The sequence below is a fragment of the Mesoplodon mirus genome, assembly GCF_964341445.2.
Source record: "Mesoplodon mirus genome assembly, chromosome: 7".
NCBI classification, from domain to species: Eukaryota; Metazoa; Chordata; class Mammalia; order Artiodactyla; family Ziphiidae; genus Mesoplodon; species Mesoplodon mirus.
The window spans coordinates 67,116,585-67,134,703 of record NC_138983.1 but is presented as its reverse complement, the minus strand read 5'-3'; the positions used below and the strand labels follow the sequence as shown (position 1 = coordinate 67,134,703).

At 36.4% G+C, this 18,119-nt stretch overlaps 1 protein-coding gene across 2 annotated transcripts in view; it reads left to right on the top strand.

Annotated features, from left to right (window-relative positions):
* COPB1 (COPI coat complex subunit beta 1) overlaps positions 1 to 17,071 on the top strand; it is a 32,624-nt gene extending 15,553 nt beyond the window's left edge. For both annotated transcript variants that reach the window (XM_082626818.1, XM_082626817.1), the window contains exons 12-22: positions 920 to 1,016; positions 2,129 to 2,289; positions 3,171 to 3,291; positions 7,063 to 7,290; positions 7,452 to 7,631; positions 10,247 to 10,391; positions 11,625 to 11,744; positions 14,302 to 14,447; positions 15,048 to 15,137; positions 16,096 to 16,251; positions 16,725 to 17,071. In XM_082626818.1, coding sequence (XP_082482944.1) covers positions 920 to 1,016; positions 2,129 to 2,289; positions 3,171 to 3,291; positions 7,063 to 7,290; positions 7,452 to 7,631; positions 10,247 to 10,391; positions 11,625 to 11,744; positions 14,302 to 14,447; positions 15,048 to 15,137; positions 16,096 to 16,251; positions 16,725 to 16,784 — 1,504 coding nt within the window. In that variant the 3' untranslated portion in view covers positions 16,785 to 17,071. The remainder of the gene's footprint in view (positions 1 to 919; positions 1,017 to 2,128; positions 2,290 to 3,170; positions 3,292 to 7,062; positions 7,291 to 7,451; positions 7,632 to 10,246; positions 10,392 to 11,624; positions 11,745 to 14,301; positions 14,448 to 15,047; positions 15,138 to 16,095; positions 16,252 to 16,724) is intronic.
* The last annotated feature ends 1,048 nt before the right edge of the window (positions 17,072 to 18,119 follow it).

Sequence of the window (18,119 nt, the reverse complement as noted above, 5' to 3'; positions counted from 1 at the left end):
ACGTATTCTTAAAAGGTATCATTTTGGGGATACCATTATTATTTATATCCCCCCTTGAGCATTTACTGAAGTGAGGATTGAAAATATAACCTAAATCTGAGTTGTTTCCTTTCAGATAGCCTTTGCTAATGAGAAAGGACGTTGCATCCAAGTTTTGCTTCATGTAAATATCTGATAGACTGTAGTAGACTTGCATTATATCTGCCTATATAGAAAAGAAGGGACTACAAAATTGGTTTTATGATATGAAAATGTATTGATATTTATGGAAGTGAGAAAGATTGCTTCCTTTCTGGGGAAAAAAAAACATATCAAAGTTTAGCTTTTGGCAGCCATAATCTCTTAGAGCTTCAGTTTCTAGAATTTTTTTGAATAAATTTAATGAAAATCTTAGGGAAAAGATGACTGAAGACTTTATTCAGTTTAACATTTTTTAACTAGAAAATGTTGCTTTCTTTATGTTTTTGGTCTTCTTGTTATGATCCTCTGCATTCCTTCCTTTTTCATTGTTCTTTTCAGCATCCTGCCTCTTCAGTGAATTACTTTTTATATTAAAATAATACATTTTTTGTAGTGGTAAGTTATAAAATCAAATTTACCTTAAATTTGGTCCTAAATGGAAGATAACACCTTTCTGGGAAACATCTTGGTATTTTATTTTTACTACTGGGTTTACCAGTTGTAGAATGTTCCTAACAATGATGGATAAGACACTTACTTTCCTTTTAATCCTTGTGATTTCAAGAGAGAATCAAAGAAACTTAGTGTCTTTGTTATATTCTTCCTTAATATTTCATCCATAGTCCCTTACAACTGCAGAATATTGTTTTCTTGCTTATGCTTAAATTCACAAAGAAAGATCACTGCTTCAAGATTTGTTGGCAGAATCAGTGTTTCAGAACTTGTATTCTTGCTATAGGATTTACCGAGGAGCATTATGGATCCTGGGAGAATACTGTAGTACCAAGGAAGACATTCAGAGTGTGATGACTGAGGTCCGCAGGTCCCTGGGGGAGGTGTGTTTTACTTTTAGTAAATTCTACTTTATATGGTGATTTTTTACTTTAGTAAACTGACTTTTATGTGGTGATTTGCTTTTGTGTTTTTACTTAGTAGTTCTTGGGCTAAAGAACACTGAAAAAATTTTAATTACACAGATAATTAAGCCTTTGGGCAATGGGAAATTAGGAGAGTTGCCCTCCCCTGCATTGAGCCGTAACACCTGTTCTTGTGTCTGTATTATTTACCCTTCTGGGTAAGATTTTATTTGAACAAAAGGTTCTGTGTTTTAAAAAAAGAAAAAGACTTGTAAAACTCTGCTTAATCCTCTGCGTTATGAAAAAAAGAATGCATATATTTAAGAACAAGGCTGACTTTAGAATATGTATTTATGTACTAAAACTGTCAGTATTTCCTCATCCAAACAACCATATGGTAGAATAGAAAGAACAGTGCTTGTTAGGAGCCTGGATTCCAGTCTTTCTTCTGCCAGTAATTAGCTCTGGGTCTTTGGATGTAAGTTCCTAAACCTGACTGGACATCAGGTTTTTCATCTATATAATAAAGGAGTGGATAGATAATGATTGAAGACTCTTAGAGCACTTAAGTTAGATGATAGACTGGTGTTGAGAAATAAATACAAAGTATTCAGTTGGTTTAAAAGAGGAAGTTGATGAAGTTATTATGTACAAATAAGTTAGATTTATTTCATTTTATGGAAGGATGGGTGCTGGTTTTGGTTAGTATTTCAAGGGAAGGGATGGAGAAGAAGAATAAGGCTTAGTTAGTATCTCCTTTGTCTTATAGTCAGTGTCCTAAGCATTTTCCTATTAAGTAACTTGTGTGGAAAGAATTAAGATTTCCATTTAACAGATTAGGAAACTAAGGCTCAAAGTGGTTTAATTAATTTGCCCAGAACCATACAACTAAAAGTGGCATCCAACTCCAAAGCCCCTGTTCTCACTACATTATCCTAGGAAGGAATGAAAATTGAAAGCAGAGTCCCAAGTTCCAAAAATCCCTTTGTGGGAATAGTTCTGTAGAGAACTATAGAAATGATTGAATATCTAAATATGTTTTGCTTGCTACTGATATTATTACTAAATTGATGTTTCCAATTGATTTTTAGATCCCAATTGTAGAGTCAGAAATTAAAAAAGAAGCTGGTGAATTAAAACCTGAAGAAGAAATAACTGTGGGGCCAGTTCAGAAGTTGGTAACTGAAATGGGCACCTATGCAACACAGAGTGCCCTTAGCAGTACCAGACCCACCAAGAAAGAGGAAGAAAGGTAATTTGTGGCACCTGTGCCCTGCCAGCTACACCTCTATGATTACTCCTGTGTCTAAAACAGTCAAAGGATTTCTTTTTCTTATTATTGATAGTTTGCTCTTTTGACCCAAATGGAAATTTTTGCCATATAAGATACTTGAAAGGAGAATGATGTTTTAAGTTCTTTCTCCCAGAAATTGTGTTAATAGTTTTAATCCTCTGCTCCTTATAACTGTTCTCATTGAAATAACTGTGTTCTGTTTAAACTAAAATTATTCTACTCATGTAGAAAATGCTAAGTGGAGGTAACTGGTGATATTTGAGTTTTGTTGCCTTTTTGCATTTGGAAAACATATTTTGAAGATTTTCCACTTCTAATTGATGGAATAAAATTTTGATGTTTTCCTCCTTATTTTGTTCTCAATATTATAGTGAAGTTGATGAAAATTTGCCTAAAATTTTAATGGTTACTATGTACTAGGCATTGGGCTAAATAAAGAGTTTGTCTCATATAGTCTTTGACAGTATCCTGTTGATTAACCACATTTTACAGAGGAATTTGAGGCCTGGAGAGGTTTGCAACTTACCCAGAGGGACACAATAAATAAATAGATAAGCTGGGGTTTGAATGTAGCTCATTGGTTTCAGTATATGCACCTTTAACCATTTTCTCTTTCCCTATTCATTTAGCTCTTTTATCATTTGAAGATAAGTGTTAAAGCCATGTGATTTTTTCTTTTTCCTTTTTTATTCTGAGAGCTAAAGAGGGAACCATAATTGAGATCCCTATCACTGAAGGGTGGCACTGAGAGTATTCAGTAGGCTTCCTTGAGTCCTTTATACACAAGCTGCCTGCGGCTGAGAAGTTGGTGGCTTTCACTTTCCCTGATTGCTTTGCAGACCTCCCCTGCGAGGATTCCTTCTGGATGGAGATTTCTTTGTGGCTGCCTCGCTTGCCACAACTCTGACCAAGGTTGCCTTGCGCTATGTAGCTTTGGTTCAGGAGAAGAAAAAGCAAAATGTAAGTTCATCTATCCTACATTTACCCAACAAATGAATCTTGAGAGCTTATGCTCTAGTTGGGGAAATGGACAAAGTGATATAGCATAACATATATACAACCTAATGATTGTAAAATTGACAAAGTAATGTAATAACAATAGCGCGTGATTAGTCCAGTGGAAGTGATACAAGGGTTTATGAGGTTATTTCTGCTTGCTGGGATTAGTCAGGGCCCAGTGAAGGAAATGTCTCTCCCTCCAGCGTCTTCATCCTGTCAGTTACTGTCTGTTTTATCCTAGAAGTGCCTCTTAAATGTATTCCCATTTCTACAGTTCATACCTTCATCGTAGCGTCTGACCATTCTGACTGTATGCCAATTTATAATAATGTACTTTGATTCCACCCAACCCCTACTACCATCCTTTGTGTTATTGTCCTATATTTTATTTCTACATGTCATGTTATCCACCCTATGATGTATTGTTATTATTTTTGTTTTAAATAGTCAGTTATCTTTTTAGTATATATGCACCATTTCTTTCCGATTTCTTATTTATCTAGTGTCCAGACTCAGGTAGGGAAGGGGAACATACTAAGCAAGTTGTAAGAAGTTGAGAGCTGAGAACAGGACAAAGTTCACGTACCTTCCTGGGTGGGTTTTTGTTTTTGTTTTTTCATATTTTTCTTCATGGTAAAATGTACATAACATAAAATTGACCAGTTTAACTGTTTTTAAATGTACAGTTCAATGTCATTAAGTACATTCAAATTGTTGTGCAGCCATTATCATTATCCCTCTCCAGAACTTTTTCATCATCCCAAACTGAAACTACCCAGCAAACAGTAACTCCCCGTACTTCCTCCCCTAGCCCCTGGCACCCACCATTCTACTCCTCTCCCTCTATAAATTTGCCTATTCTACATACCTAATATAAATGGAATCATAGAATATTTGTCCTTCTGTGACAGGCTTATTTCATTTAGCATGTCTTCAAGGTTCATTTGTATGGAAGCATTGTCAGAATTTCTTTCCTTTTTAAGGCTGTATAATATTCTGCTGTTTCTGTATATCCATTCATCCATTATAAATGGTCAATTTTCTTCCAAGTATTTTTTTTAATGAGAAAAAAGTTATATTTGCCCACATATTTACCACTTATGGTGCTTTTCATTCCTTTGTATAAATGCAGATTTCTATCGGATATTTTCTTTCTGCCTAAAGAACTTGATTATTTTTATAATGCAGGTCTCCCGCTGATGAATTCTCTCAGCTCACATTTGCCTGAAAAAAATCTTTACTTTCATTAAAAAAAAAATCTCTGTGGTAGAATTGTGAACATTTTTATTCATATCTTTTTTCACATTGCTGAAATAATGAGTGATGTAATAAAAACTAATGAGAAAAAAAATCACTCATGGTTAAAGCACTGAAGTACAAATCTTGTTAATACTGTGGTGGAGATAGATAGAAACATCAAAAGATGGAATTACATTACCAGATATAGTAACAAAAATCTTTCCTTCCTCAGAAAGAGTTTATTATGGCTTTTAATAATGATCACATTTTCCCCAGTAGTGATCATTTTGTGTTTTACAATACTGCAGTTTCACTTAACTTTATAACATTTTCCCATGTTATTCTAAACCCTTCCTAATCATAATAATATTTAATAGCTGCATAATAGTAGTCCACTAGATTCTTTCATTTACTCAAACCTCCATATAATTAGACATTTTCTTTTTAGATTAGGGACTTTCAAAGGATTTTTTTAAAAATTTCCATCATATAGATTTCCTTATAAATCCATAAATGAGATTTAGAGGGTTGGGTAAAATTACAAGGTGTATTATCTCTTTTTTATTGACTAATTTTATTTATGGGCAGTAATTTACTTTGTAACTCTCTGTGGGCCATTATTTATTTATTCAGGTCTTGTCTGTTCTTTAAATTATGCTTTTTAAAAATCTCCAGCATTTTACGTCTCAGTTCTGCAAGTTGGGAGACCATTTGCTGATACCTGCTTAAGAGAACCGGGTTTCTGCTAACATACCTGGTTCAGCAAGTTTGTGACCTTTGGTACGAGGCAGAAGGAAGTTTGGTTGTTTATCACCATACTGGCTCTCCTTCATTTATGCCTTTTCCGACACTCTTCATTTTTTCATGTAGATCTGACTTTCTCTCTGGTATATACCTTTTGCTTAAAGAATTTGCTTTAACTTTTCTTGTAGTGCAGGTCTGTTGGCAGTTAATTCTTTTGGTTTTTGTTTGTCTGAAAAAGTCCTCCTTCATTTTTGAAAGATATCTTTGCAGATATAGCATTCTAGGTTGACAGTTTTTTTCTTTTAGTACTATAAAGATGTTGCTTCATTGTCTTCCGGCTTTCGGTACTATCAAGATGAAGCTCCTGTGTCTCTGTGTGGAATGTGTCCCGTTTTCTTCTGGCATGTTTTGGATTTTCTCCTTATCACTATAATTTCAAGTTTCAGTAATTTGATTAGGATATGCTTTGGTGTGGTTTTCTTTTTTGCTTTTGGTTCATTGAGCTTCTTGGATATGTGGTTTTGTAGTTTTCATCAAATTCAGGAATTTTTTGGCCGTTATTTCTTTAGCTACTTTTTTCTGTCCCCCTCCTCTTTCCCCTCCTTCTGGAGACAATATCTAGGCTCAAAGGATTATTACACTTACTCTTCTGAGGTTCTTTCCCAGGCTTCTGGTAGTTTTTTCACGTATGTATGCTGATCAGTACTTAGCCAAAGACATTTTGACAAAGACATAAAGCATGTGTCAGGATAATGCTACATGAGACTAAAAATGTAAGTCGAATTCACTGGTGGAAGACCTTGAATAGCAGGCTGAGTGATACGGACTTCAACATGAAGGCTGTAGGAAATCATTGAAGGTATTTGCATGTGGAGTGAAATGATTGATGCCCAATAAAGATTAAGATAGTAGGTAATCACACTTAGCATCACTAGTAACAGGACAACCTGACATTATGTGCCTCCTAATTCAATACAAGAAGATATGCAAAACATCACCTATCTTGTACTGTAACTAAAAGTGGAGAACATTCTGTAGAACAGCTAGCCTGGGCTCTTTAAAAGAAATCATTGTGATGGAAAAGAACACAGAAAACCAGGGGACTGGTCTAGGTTAAAAGGGGCTAAGGAGAATAATAGTCAAATAAAATGCATGAAACTCGTCCTGGATTAAAAAAAAATCTTTGTGACAATTAGGAAGATTTAGTTCAATTTGGAGTGTAGTAGATATATTTTGGAACTGTTACATTTCTTAAGTGAGATGATGACATTGTGATTATAAAGGAAACTGTCCTGATTCTTAAGAGATGTATGCTAAAGCATTTATGAGGTAAAGATTCTTACTTTCATACGTTAAGCCAAAAAAATAAGTGTACCTATATAGGTAGAGTAAGAAAGCAATTACAGCAGAATATTAACAATCCGTGAAGTGTATCATTCTTTTAACTTTCCGTAGTTGGAAAGATAAAAGATAGCATTGGCCTGTGAGGGGTTAGGGTAAGAGAAAATAGTTTGAAAACCACTTCTGTCTATCACTTAAGGGTTAATGAAGATTTTAGAGGGTGACAGTTAGAATAGAAAGGAGGGAAAAGGGTGCAAAAAAACAGGGAGATAAAATCTAAAATATTTGCAGTCTTATTCAGGTGAAGTGAAAATTAGGTTTATTTCTTGGATTGTGAGTTATAATAAAGTGACATTATTGCATTTGGAGAAGCCTGACAATAAATAAGCCATTTCTCTCCTTATCTAGTCTTTTGTTGCTGAGGCAATGTTGCTCATGGCCACTATCCTGCATTTGGGAAAATCCTCTCTTCCTAAGAAGCCAATTACAGATGATGATGTAGATCGAATTTCCCTGTGCCTCAAGGTCTTATCTGAATGTTCACCTTTAATGAATGACATTTTCAATAAGGAATGCAGACAGTCCCTTTCTCACATGTTATCTGCTAAACTTGAAGAAGAGAAATTATCCCAAAAGGTAAGGTATATATGATAAAGCCATAATAGTGCTTTTTGGTTTTATTGTTGCTGTTGATTTTTCAGTCCTCATGTGTGAGGGCTTGTCCCTGTTGAAGGCCTACAAAAAGCTATCTTTTTTTCCATATTAAAGAGAGATGGTATATTGTATTTTCAACACAGAAAGAATCTGAAAAGAGGAATGTGACAGTACAGCCTGATGACCCCATTTCCTTCATGCAACTAACTGCTAAGAATGAAATGAACTGCAAGGAAGATCAGTTTCAGCTGAGTTTGCTGGCAGCAATGGGTAACACACAGAGGAAAGAGGCAGCAGATCCCCTAGCATCTAAACTTAACAAGGTAACAAAATGTCAGATACACTGGCGAGTTATTTAAATTGGCTACTTAAGAAAGTAGTAATCAGGAAGTTGTTGGTCTTGCTGTTTTTTAAAGGAAAAATAACTAGAACAGCATCAGTTTTTGTCAAGTTACTCTGATTGACAGGTTCATTAAACATGAATTGAAACTCGGTGGAGCCTGATACTTTACTATATGATGGCACTGTTAAGTCCCAGAGATGATTTTTAACTTGTTCCAGTTGTGTGTCAAATTACCATAAAGTGAAACATAGCGCTGAGGGATCCTTAGTGGTTGACTAAAACTTTTAAAAGGAAGGGCACTAGCCTCTTCCCCCACACCCTGCCCTCAAGTTTCTCCTGTCCCCTGCTACTTTAAGCAGGACAATTACACTTTTATAGTCTTAATGTATTGAGTTCCGAATAGGATTTCATTAGGAAAATTGTTCTAATCTCTCTCTAGTCAGATATTAAATTTACAAATCTGGTTTAATCCTTCCTCCATTAGATGAGTAAGTCTCAAATTGGTTTTGTTGCCCAAGATAAGATCAGTGGCAGAATAGGAACTACTGAAACAGTTTTCTCCCTTAGAATTGGGAATTGATATTGACGATATTACAGTTATAAAATTTTTCAATTTATTTTTTAAAATTGTTCTAAAGTTTACATAACATCAGATTTACCCTCTTAACTATATTTAAGTGTACAGTTCAGTGGCATTAAGTATATTCACATTATTGTGCAACCATCACCACCGTCTATATCCCCTGAACTTTTTTCATCTTACAGAGCTGAAACTCTATACCCATTAAACAATAAATCCCAATTCCCTTCTTCCCTCAGCCCTTGGCAACCACATTCTACTTTTTATCCCAATGAATTTGACTATTCTAGGTACCTTATGTGGAATCATACAGTATTATCCTTTTGTGACTGGTTTAGTTCACTTAGCCTAATGTCTTCAAGGTTCATCCATTTTGTAGCATGTGTCAGAATTTCTTTCCCTTTTAAGGCTGGGTAATACTTAACTGTGAATATATACCACGTTTTGTTTATCCATTCATCTGTTGATGGACATTTCGGTTGCTTCCACCTTTGGCTGTTGTGAATAATTCTGCCTTGAATGTGGACGTTCATATATCTCTTCGAGGTTCTGCTTTCATTTCTTTTGGGTTAAACCCAGAAGTGGAATTGGTGGATCATAGTGATTCTGCTTTAATTTTTTGAGGACCACTATACTGTTTTACATAGCAGCTGCACTGTTTTACATTCCAACCTTCAATGCAGAAGGATTCTGATTTCTCCATATCCTTGCCAACACTTCCTTTTTATTTCTTTTGTAGTAACCATCCTAGTGGATGTGAAGTGATACCTTATTGTGGTTTTGATTTGCATTTCCCTAATGATTAGTGATGTTAGGCATCTTTTTGTGTGCTTATTGGTCATTTATATATCTTCTTTGGAGAAACGTCTATTCAAATCCTTTGCATATTTTTTAATCTGGCTGGTTGTTTTGTGTTGAGTTGTAAGATTTCTTTATATATTCAGAATACAAGTCCCTCATCAGATATATGATTTGCAGATATTTTCTCCCATTCTGTGTGTTGTCTTTTCACTCTGCTAATAGTGTCCTTTGAAGTACAAAAGTTTGTAACTTTTTTTTTTTTTTTTTTTTTTTTTTTTTTTTTTTTTGCGGTATGCGGGCCTCTCACTGTTGTGGCCTCTCCCGTTGCGGAGCACAGGCTCCGGACGCACAGGCTCAGCGGCCATGGCTCACGGGTCCAGCCGCTCCGCGGCATGTGGGATCTTCCCGGACCGGGGCACGAACCCGTGTCCCCTGCATCGGCAGGCAGACTCTCAACCACTGCGCCACCAGGGAAGCCCCAAAAGTTTGTAACTTTGATGTAGTCCAATTTACCCATTTTTTTCTTTTGTTGCTTATGTCTTTGGTGACAATATTACATTTTTAAAGTGTTATATATACTCTGGATGTTTTTTAAAAAATATTTTTTTGGTGGGGGAACATCTAAAAATTTATCTTTGTGGAATTACAAGTGTTTCTTGCTTGTAATTATTTTTCCTGAGTTTGGGTAACAGCTAGTGAGTTTAGGTGCTTAGGGATTTAACTGAAAATGTATGCAAATCTATTCAGTTCCTAAGTTGGGATAATGTTTAATGTATTTGCTGAACATATTTAACATCTTTCTACTACTGAGCTGTAAAGTGTAGCACCTGTTATTTATTTATTTATTTATTTATTTGCGGTATGCGGGCCTCTCACTGTTGCGGCCTCTCCCGTTGCGGAGTACAGGCTCCGGACGCGCAGGCTCAGCGGCCATGGCTTACGGGCCCAGCTGCTCCGCGGCATGTGGGATCTTCCCGGACTGGGGCATGAACCCATGTCCCCTGCATCGGCAGGCGGACTCTCAACCACTGCGCCACCAGGGAAGCCCCAAGACCTGTTATTTTTAATGTCTATGTTTCAGTTACCACGTCTACATTACAAAACAATTTTATCTAAGCACATCTGTTAATTACCTAACAGACTTAGTCATTTGGCTAGGATATGTTTGGTTAAATTGTCTCAGTCATTTGATTATCTTTATTTTTGTTTGACAGGTCACCCAATTGACAGGTTTCTCAGACCCTGTATATGCAGAAGCTTATGTTCACGTCAACCAGTATGATATCGTCCTGGACGTACTTGTTGTGAACCAAACCAGTGATACCTTGCAGAACTGCACGTTAGAGTTAGCTACTCTGGGTGAGGAAATTTACCATAACAGAAAGATATCGTTACATAGTAAATCTTTATGACAGATTGTTAAGAGAAGTGCACAAGTTTTAGTATAAGAATTCTCTTGAGCCCTTTGTGACATTTTGAATCAACTCTTAGTTTTACATTTTATATTTAGTCTCCTTCTACTCCAATTTTCTGAACCTCTGTGATATTGACTTTCTTATGCTTATGCTCTTGGTATTCAGTGAGCTTGATCCAGTATATGTCAGTTTTTCTAGATTAAATAAGAGCTGTTTAAGTTACAGATTTACCAAGTAGTTTAAAGTTTTAATTGCCTTAGTACAGAACGAGGTATTTTCTGAGCCCATAACTAATACATACCATGTGTGGCCAAAGTAATACATCATTATCACATTTAGCAATGTGAGATTTTTTCTTCTTCTTCTTTTTTTTTTTTTTTTTTTTTTTTGTGGTACGCGGGCCTCTCACTGTTGTGGCCTCTCCCGTTGCGGAGCACAGGCTCCGGACGCGCAGGCTCAGCGGCCATGGCTCACAGGCCCAGCCGCTCCACGGCATATGGGATCCTCCCGGACCGGGGCACGAACCCGTATCCCCTGCATCGGCAGGCGGACTCTCAACCACTGCGCCACCAGGGAGGCCCTTCTTCTTCTTAATATAGACACATGAATCAGACTTTCTCTGGTCATTTATACATATGGTTTTGAAGTTGGAAAATATAAATTGTATACAGGAACAGTGCACTGCCCCTAGGAAATTCCATATGGCTTAAGCAAGAGTTAAGGGACTTTAAGAAATCAAGGGAGAACAGTTCTGCCCTGTCTTCCTCAGCATAGCTTGGGCCTATATAAAGAACTGTGTTTCTAAGAATTTGCAGTCCTTTTTTCAGATTGTTTTATCTTTGTAATGGAGTGTATAGTTTAAGACTTAAGCTTTTGAGACATCTGTATCCATTCACTGAAATAAAGCAGTATGCCCAGAGTAACCCCATACACACACACACACACACATGAATTAAATATAGAGTTATTCTGAGAAGCCTATTACCTTTTAAAAGAAAATGTGCATTTTGATGTGAATAATAGTGTTAAATGATTTATTTTGTCCTTATATTTGAATCATAACCCTTCTCTTGTTCCTTGTTTTGCTAGAAACTATTGAGCTATATACATTTTAAGGTTTTACGACTGGAGAGGTTAATATGTATGTCTTTTTAGCCATGTCTAAATTTTTTTTCAGGGGACCTGAAACTTGTGGAAAAGCCATCTCCTTTGACTCTTGCTCCACATGACTTTGCAAATATTAAAGCTAATGTCAAAGTAGCATCAACAGAAAATGGAATAATTTTTGGCAATATAGGTAAGGAATTGTTTTATAGTATGTGAAGTTTGGATATTTTACTAAAGAATTTCTGTAATGAGCTGTGTGACATTTCTTGAGGACAGGGCTTGAATCCATTCATTCATTCATTCATTTATGGGGCATCTTCTATGCTATTCAGTGTTGTACTGTGTTCTGGATATACAGAAATGAACCAGATAGAGTCACTGTCCTCAAACTGTCAAGCAAAAGGAGGAGATAGATAAATAATAGATTACAATACAATGTGATAACGGCTAGTTTATATACTATGTGCTTTGGGATCATAGAGGGAAAATGCTAACAGTATAGAAGGCTTTATAAAGGAGGAAGGTATGTTATCAAAGGATAACATTTGAACTGAGCCTCAAACTGTGTATAGGCATTTGTTGCCCGGCCACCTAGGGATTAGCTTGTACAGAGGTATTCAGTCAATAAGCTTTCTTTTTTAAAAAAGCAATTTCTGTGGTAGGAACAAAAAAATCTCTGTCCTCAGATAGCTTCTAGTTGAGTAAGGGAAAACAGATATGTGAAGTAGATATGTGCAGTACATAACGGTAAGTGCTATGAAAGAAGGCTGTGCTGGGTGAAGTGGAAGTCTATGAAGAGATTGGGTCAGTTCTCTCAGAGTGGTGGGGGGTTGGGAGGAAAGGTAAAGAAAAGGCTTTGTGGAGGAGCTGAAGCTCAAGTGGGGTTTTAAAAGATCAGTAAATGGTCTACAGATAGACAGAGATTCAGTTAGAACAAATGCAAGTCGTTTGATATACCTGGAGTTTAGAGTGCGCTAGAGGGTGGTGGTAGAAGAGAAGGAGGTTGGGAAGGTTAGTGGCAGCTATATTATACTTGTCATGCTAAGAATTTCGGACTTTATCCTGGATATAGAGGGCAGCCACTGAGGAATTATTAGTGAGTGAGTTACATGATTAAATATTTCTGTGGCAGCACTAAGGAAGACTGATTGGAAGAGGCAAGAAGATTAACTAGTAGACTTGCAGTAGCACAGGTGAGAGATGATGGAGAGTTTGAACCAACACAGTAGTGGCTGGGATGGAGAGAAGGGCTGAATATAATAGATATTAAGGAGATAGAATGGTTACTGATTGAAGAGGAAGTGGCTAGAGCAATGCTCAGATTTCCTGCTTGGGTATGTTGGGTTGGTGTTTATGTTAATCACCAAAACAGAACAGAGGAGAGAAGGACAAATTTGAGAGAGATGATAAGTTAAACTTGAGGTTAAGTAATGAAGTGTCTTAAGTTATTGAAGGGCAGTTTGAGATGAGTCTGGAACTTGAACGAGAGGTCTAAAGTAGAGATGAATATTTGTTTTAAAACCATAGAGATGGAAGAAATCACCCAGAGAGGGCATAAAGAGTGAGAAGAGGGGAGATTTGAAAACTGAATCCGAGAGAACAGCAATATTAAGAGCTGTTTGGAGTTTTTATTCAGGGTAGTATTAAAGCTGGTCAGAGAAGGAGAAGCCTACAAAAGAGGTGCAGTTAGAGAAGCAAGGAAAAATTCTGAAGAAGTATCGGCAGCTACAGAAGATCCCTAAGAGAAGGGCCCTTTGGATTTGACAATCAGTGATACTAAAACGTTTCTTATGACCTGTCTTGGGCAGTGGTGGTGGGTTGAAGACTGCATAGGACGTGGAGAAATAAAGATAGTGAGTGCAGGCCACTCTGAGTGTGCGACCTTGGTTTTGATAAGAATGAGAGAGAGCAGTAGCCAGAAGAGAAAGAAAGGATGAGGGAAGATTTTTTTTTGACGATGAGAGGACCTTGACTATGTTTATAAACTATAAGGGAAGAAAGTCAGTAAAGAATATGAAGGTAAAGACAAAAGAGGTAATGATTGATGGAGTGAGGTCCTGAACCAAAGCAGGCATCACAGATGGCAGCAAGTATGATCCTTGAAGAGCAGAGGCCATACTTGTCTGATAGGAAAGGTAAGTAGGTGAAAGTTGATTCAGAGAAAGATACATTTATTTTTAGAGGTGGGGCTGAAAATTAAAGGAACTTATTCTTGGTAACCTTAGTTTTCTCCAAAAGTAGGGTGGGGGAATGTCAAGAAAACAGGCTAAAAAAAGGTAGGCTCCAGTCAGATTATGACTTTCTACCATGGAAGAAACAGTTACAGACGGAAAGGTCTTGTATCATGACATACTATGGCTCAGCAATATTCATCCAGAAATATTAGTTAAGCATCTGCATGAGAACACTACTACCTGTGTATCCTTCTACAGTGTCTAACACTGCAACTGCTATGTAAGCACTCACTGAGTTTGAATCCTGGCCTCCACCACTTAACCAGTTCTGTGACCTTGAGCCACTTAATTAAGTTCTCTTTGTTTTTACTTGTCAATAAGATGGAAAATAATAATACTATAACATAGGATTGATGGTCATATTAAATAGGTAATAACTTGTAAAACATAGAGCCCACTGTATAATAAGCAAAACTATTTGCTAATGTCATAGTTGTTATTTGGAAATATTAAAATTTTTAATTAAAATATGCCTTTGGTGATTGGGGGTCTTTTTATATGTGTATATTGCAGTTTACGATGTCTCTGGAGCAGCAAGTGACAGAAATTGTGTGGTCCTCAGTGATATTCACATTGACATCATGGACTATATCCAGCCTGCAACTTGCACTGATGCTGAGTTCCGTCAGATGTGGGCCGAATTTGAATGGGAGAACAAAGTTAGTCCTTGGGAGATTTCCTTGAACTCCTTATGTTTCTTTTTGGCTAGTGTTGAGGGATTCTCTGATAAAATTAATCCCTCTAATAAGTGTCAGATGTGAAAAGCAAAGTCTTTCAATATCTGTGCTTACAAATTAGCTTTAACTGGAAAGCATGCAAGTGGTTTGGTTAAGTTACGGTTTTAAATTGGTGAGAGTAACAGTTCTATAATTAATCTGATTGTTCAAGACATTATAAATAATGTTCCATCTCTTGTATGTATGAATAGTAACTTGCCATTGAATCCAGTGTCCAGTAGAAGCTTTGCAAAGTCAGTGCCTGCTAGGGAACTTTGTTCCTGTAAGCCTTGATTTTTATTAGAAATATTTTATATACAGCATGTTGATTGTCTGTGAAGTTATCTGTATCTGAAAGTTCTGATACCAACTTACAGTTTGTTGGATTTTGTAGATGTCATTTACTTTTTGTTGCCCACCCTTTCCACCTAAATACTTGGAAGGAGATTCTAATATGACATATGAACGATTGTCTGATAAGAAATTCACAACTTTCTTAAAGTAAGAGCTATAACCTCAACTTCTTTCTCTCCCTCTGTACAGGTGACGGTTAACACAAATATAGTTGATTTAAATGACTATTTACAGCACATATTAAAGTCAACCAACATGAAATGCCTCACTCCGGAGAAGGTACAATTTGCCTGTGTACTTCTTAAATCTGATAGAGAGTAAGATGGTACATTCTTGGCTTTCTTGTATTTCCTCTAGTGTATTTTGATATTATTTAGCCTGAGAAAAGCAGTGTCATTCTAGACTAGCTAAAAGAAGTTATCCCATAGAATGTATGAATCTGCTGACTGCTTTCTACTGGAATAGGAACAATATCTGCTTGTTCCTAGTGCAGTGACCCAACTGAATAGTCACATTGGTTTTTCTTTTCAGTCTTCTCCCTCTTGGCTAAAGGCTTATTCCATAATAGTTCACGATACTGGATTAGAAAATGTCCATGATCTCTTCTGTTGGCTCTGATTGTGGGTCATAATATATCTGCTCAAGTATGGAATTGTTAATGTACTTTGATTTTCTGCTATGTTTGTGTATGTATGAAAAAAGACTAGAAAGACCAAAAAGTGAAGACTGCCAGGGAATTCCCAGGGATTTGTTTTTCTTTATACAATTTCTGCTAACTTTGTAATATTGATTTAATCATAAAAGAATGCTGCCAGACAAGTAGGTTTTAATTCATATATTAGTCTATTGAACAAATACTCCAACAAACATTATATGCCCAATACTCTGTGAGCTGCTGGATGTACAATAAAGAACAAAATAAAAACAGTCTCTTCCTTCATGGAGCTTAGGGTCTGGTATGGGAGGTAGGCAGACAGCTCTAAACAAAGAACATATAAATACAAATAAGGATAGGTGCTATTTCTTTAAAATCAGGTTTTTTTGAGGTATAATATAGATGCAGCAAAGCTCACACTCTTTACATTTATAGTTCTATGAGTGTCAACAAATTCACACAGTCATGTAACTACTACCACATGATAAGTCCTGTTTTAAGTGGTAATTTTCCTATGCTATTTGGTCTTGCTTATGTGTAGTTCTCTAGTAGAGTGTTGAATTCATCACAAATTTCTTCCAGGCACTTTCTGGTTACTGTGGCTTTATGGCAGCTAACCTCTATGCTCGTTCCATATTTGGAGAAGATGCACTTGCAAATGTCAGCATTGAGAAGCCGATTCAACAGGGACCAGAGGCCCCTGTTACTGGCCACATAAGAATTCGTGCAAAGAGTCAGGTAACAGTTGCTTTTTTTTGAGATGGTCTCTGAACTAAATAAAAAGAGAAATAACTTATGTCTCTTTATTTCTATATGTAGCATCCTCTGTCGTACCAGTGTTTCATGCATTAGATGCATGTATATTCATAATAGTAGTATCCTTGAATAGAAGTATGACTTTACTACATTAAAATAGCCCACCTTTTGGGCCACTCATTCTGTTTGTTTGCTTAAAATCAGATTAATTTCCATGGGGTGTTTGTGAAATGGGTTCTTCAGAGTTTTTTGAAATCCAAGCTACAAATCTGGTGACTATTTGTAAATCTAGCACTAAAAGTACTTAACCAAGTAAAGTTTTGGTGAGTCTCTTTTGTACATCTTTGGTTTTATTGTTGATATGGTATCATTGCATGGAGGCTTGGTTAAGATAGAATAACCTACTGATTGTACATAGTTTCAATAATTATAAACATCTTCATTCTTTCTTACAGGGAATGGCCTTAAGTCTTGGAGATAAAATCAACTTGTCTCAGAAGAAAACTAGTATATAAGAGTAAACAAAAAAGTCCTTGCAGCTTTACAGTTAAAATTTAGTTATGGGCTTACTGGACTCCAACATATTTTGTACTCTTTTGTGCTTTATGTTATATAGAATCTGAGTTCATGCTGAATGCATTCCAGCCAATAATTTATAGCCTTTCCCTTAAATCAAGATTGATTTTAAAATTATAGTTTGTCTTTTGTCTTAACAGTTCTGAATGTTGTCCTCAAAGTATATAATGTTTCTCACATGTATCAAGACCATTTTCACAGTACAATAAACAGATCTATTCCTAAATCTTTTGTTATTTTATAAATAAATGTATAATTACATAATTTTAGTTATGAGAAATGGATTTCTTTTAGTTGGGTTATAGATTTCTATTATAAATTTAAATTGCTGTTTGAGTCGTGAATATATGAACTTTATTAAGAGAATTTACAAATGCAGTGATATGAAATGAGATAGGCCTTGATTTACTTGACTGATTTTTACTAATTTAATATTCTAACATCAGTATCTGTAAGAATGCCTTACCATGTTCTAAAGGGCTTTTCTCTGAAATTTAGGTCCAGGAAGATGGTATCAAATACCTTGAGAAAACAGGTCAATCTTCATTTTAAAAGAGTACTATGAACTCTGACTAAAATAAACAAACTATTAATTATCCTGAATCATAACGAAAAGTAGATAATCCAAAATAGATTTTTTAATCATTCACCTTTAGCTTTGGGTATTCTTTTATGTTTGTTAGGAATTAAATTGATTCCAACCAGTTACTTCAGGTGCACTGGGAGGATTCAACTCCAGAGGATTCAAAAAGCTGTCCTGTTGCCATGTTGCCTCTATGCCTCACTCCCTCCTCCCCTTTTCCTCACTTTACACTAGGGCTGGGCACCATCACCTCCCAATATGATTCCAAATGCCTTTCTGAGCTGAGTTCCCTAGGGTCAGATTGTGCTGTTCTTTTGGCCCTTGCTTTCCTTGGGGATGACTGAGGTAGTCTGCTCTTTTAGCTAAGTCTGAACACTAAACTATTATACTTTGTCTTCCAGCTAGGATTCAGGCTGCATTCAGGATGAGTCCATAGATAAGGTCTGTGAAGGAGTGAAAGCAGCATCTCCTATTTCAGCACTTAAGTGAGAATGGAATGATTTGTTTGGTGTGTGAAGGAGATTGATACCTTGTATGATGTCAGAAACTTTGAAGCCACTTGCTTTTTTAATCAGAGAGAACCAGAGGACTATAGGGCATTTGAGATTCCAGAGCCCTGAGATCTGAAAGGAAAGTCAGTGGTACCAAATGGGAAAGATACTAGGAATGCTGGAAGGGGATCAGTCTGATG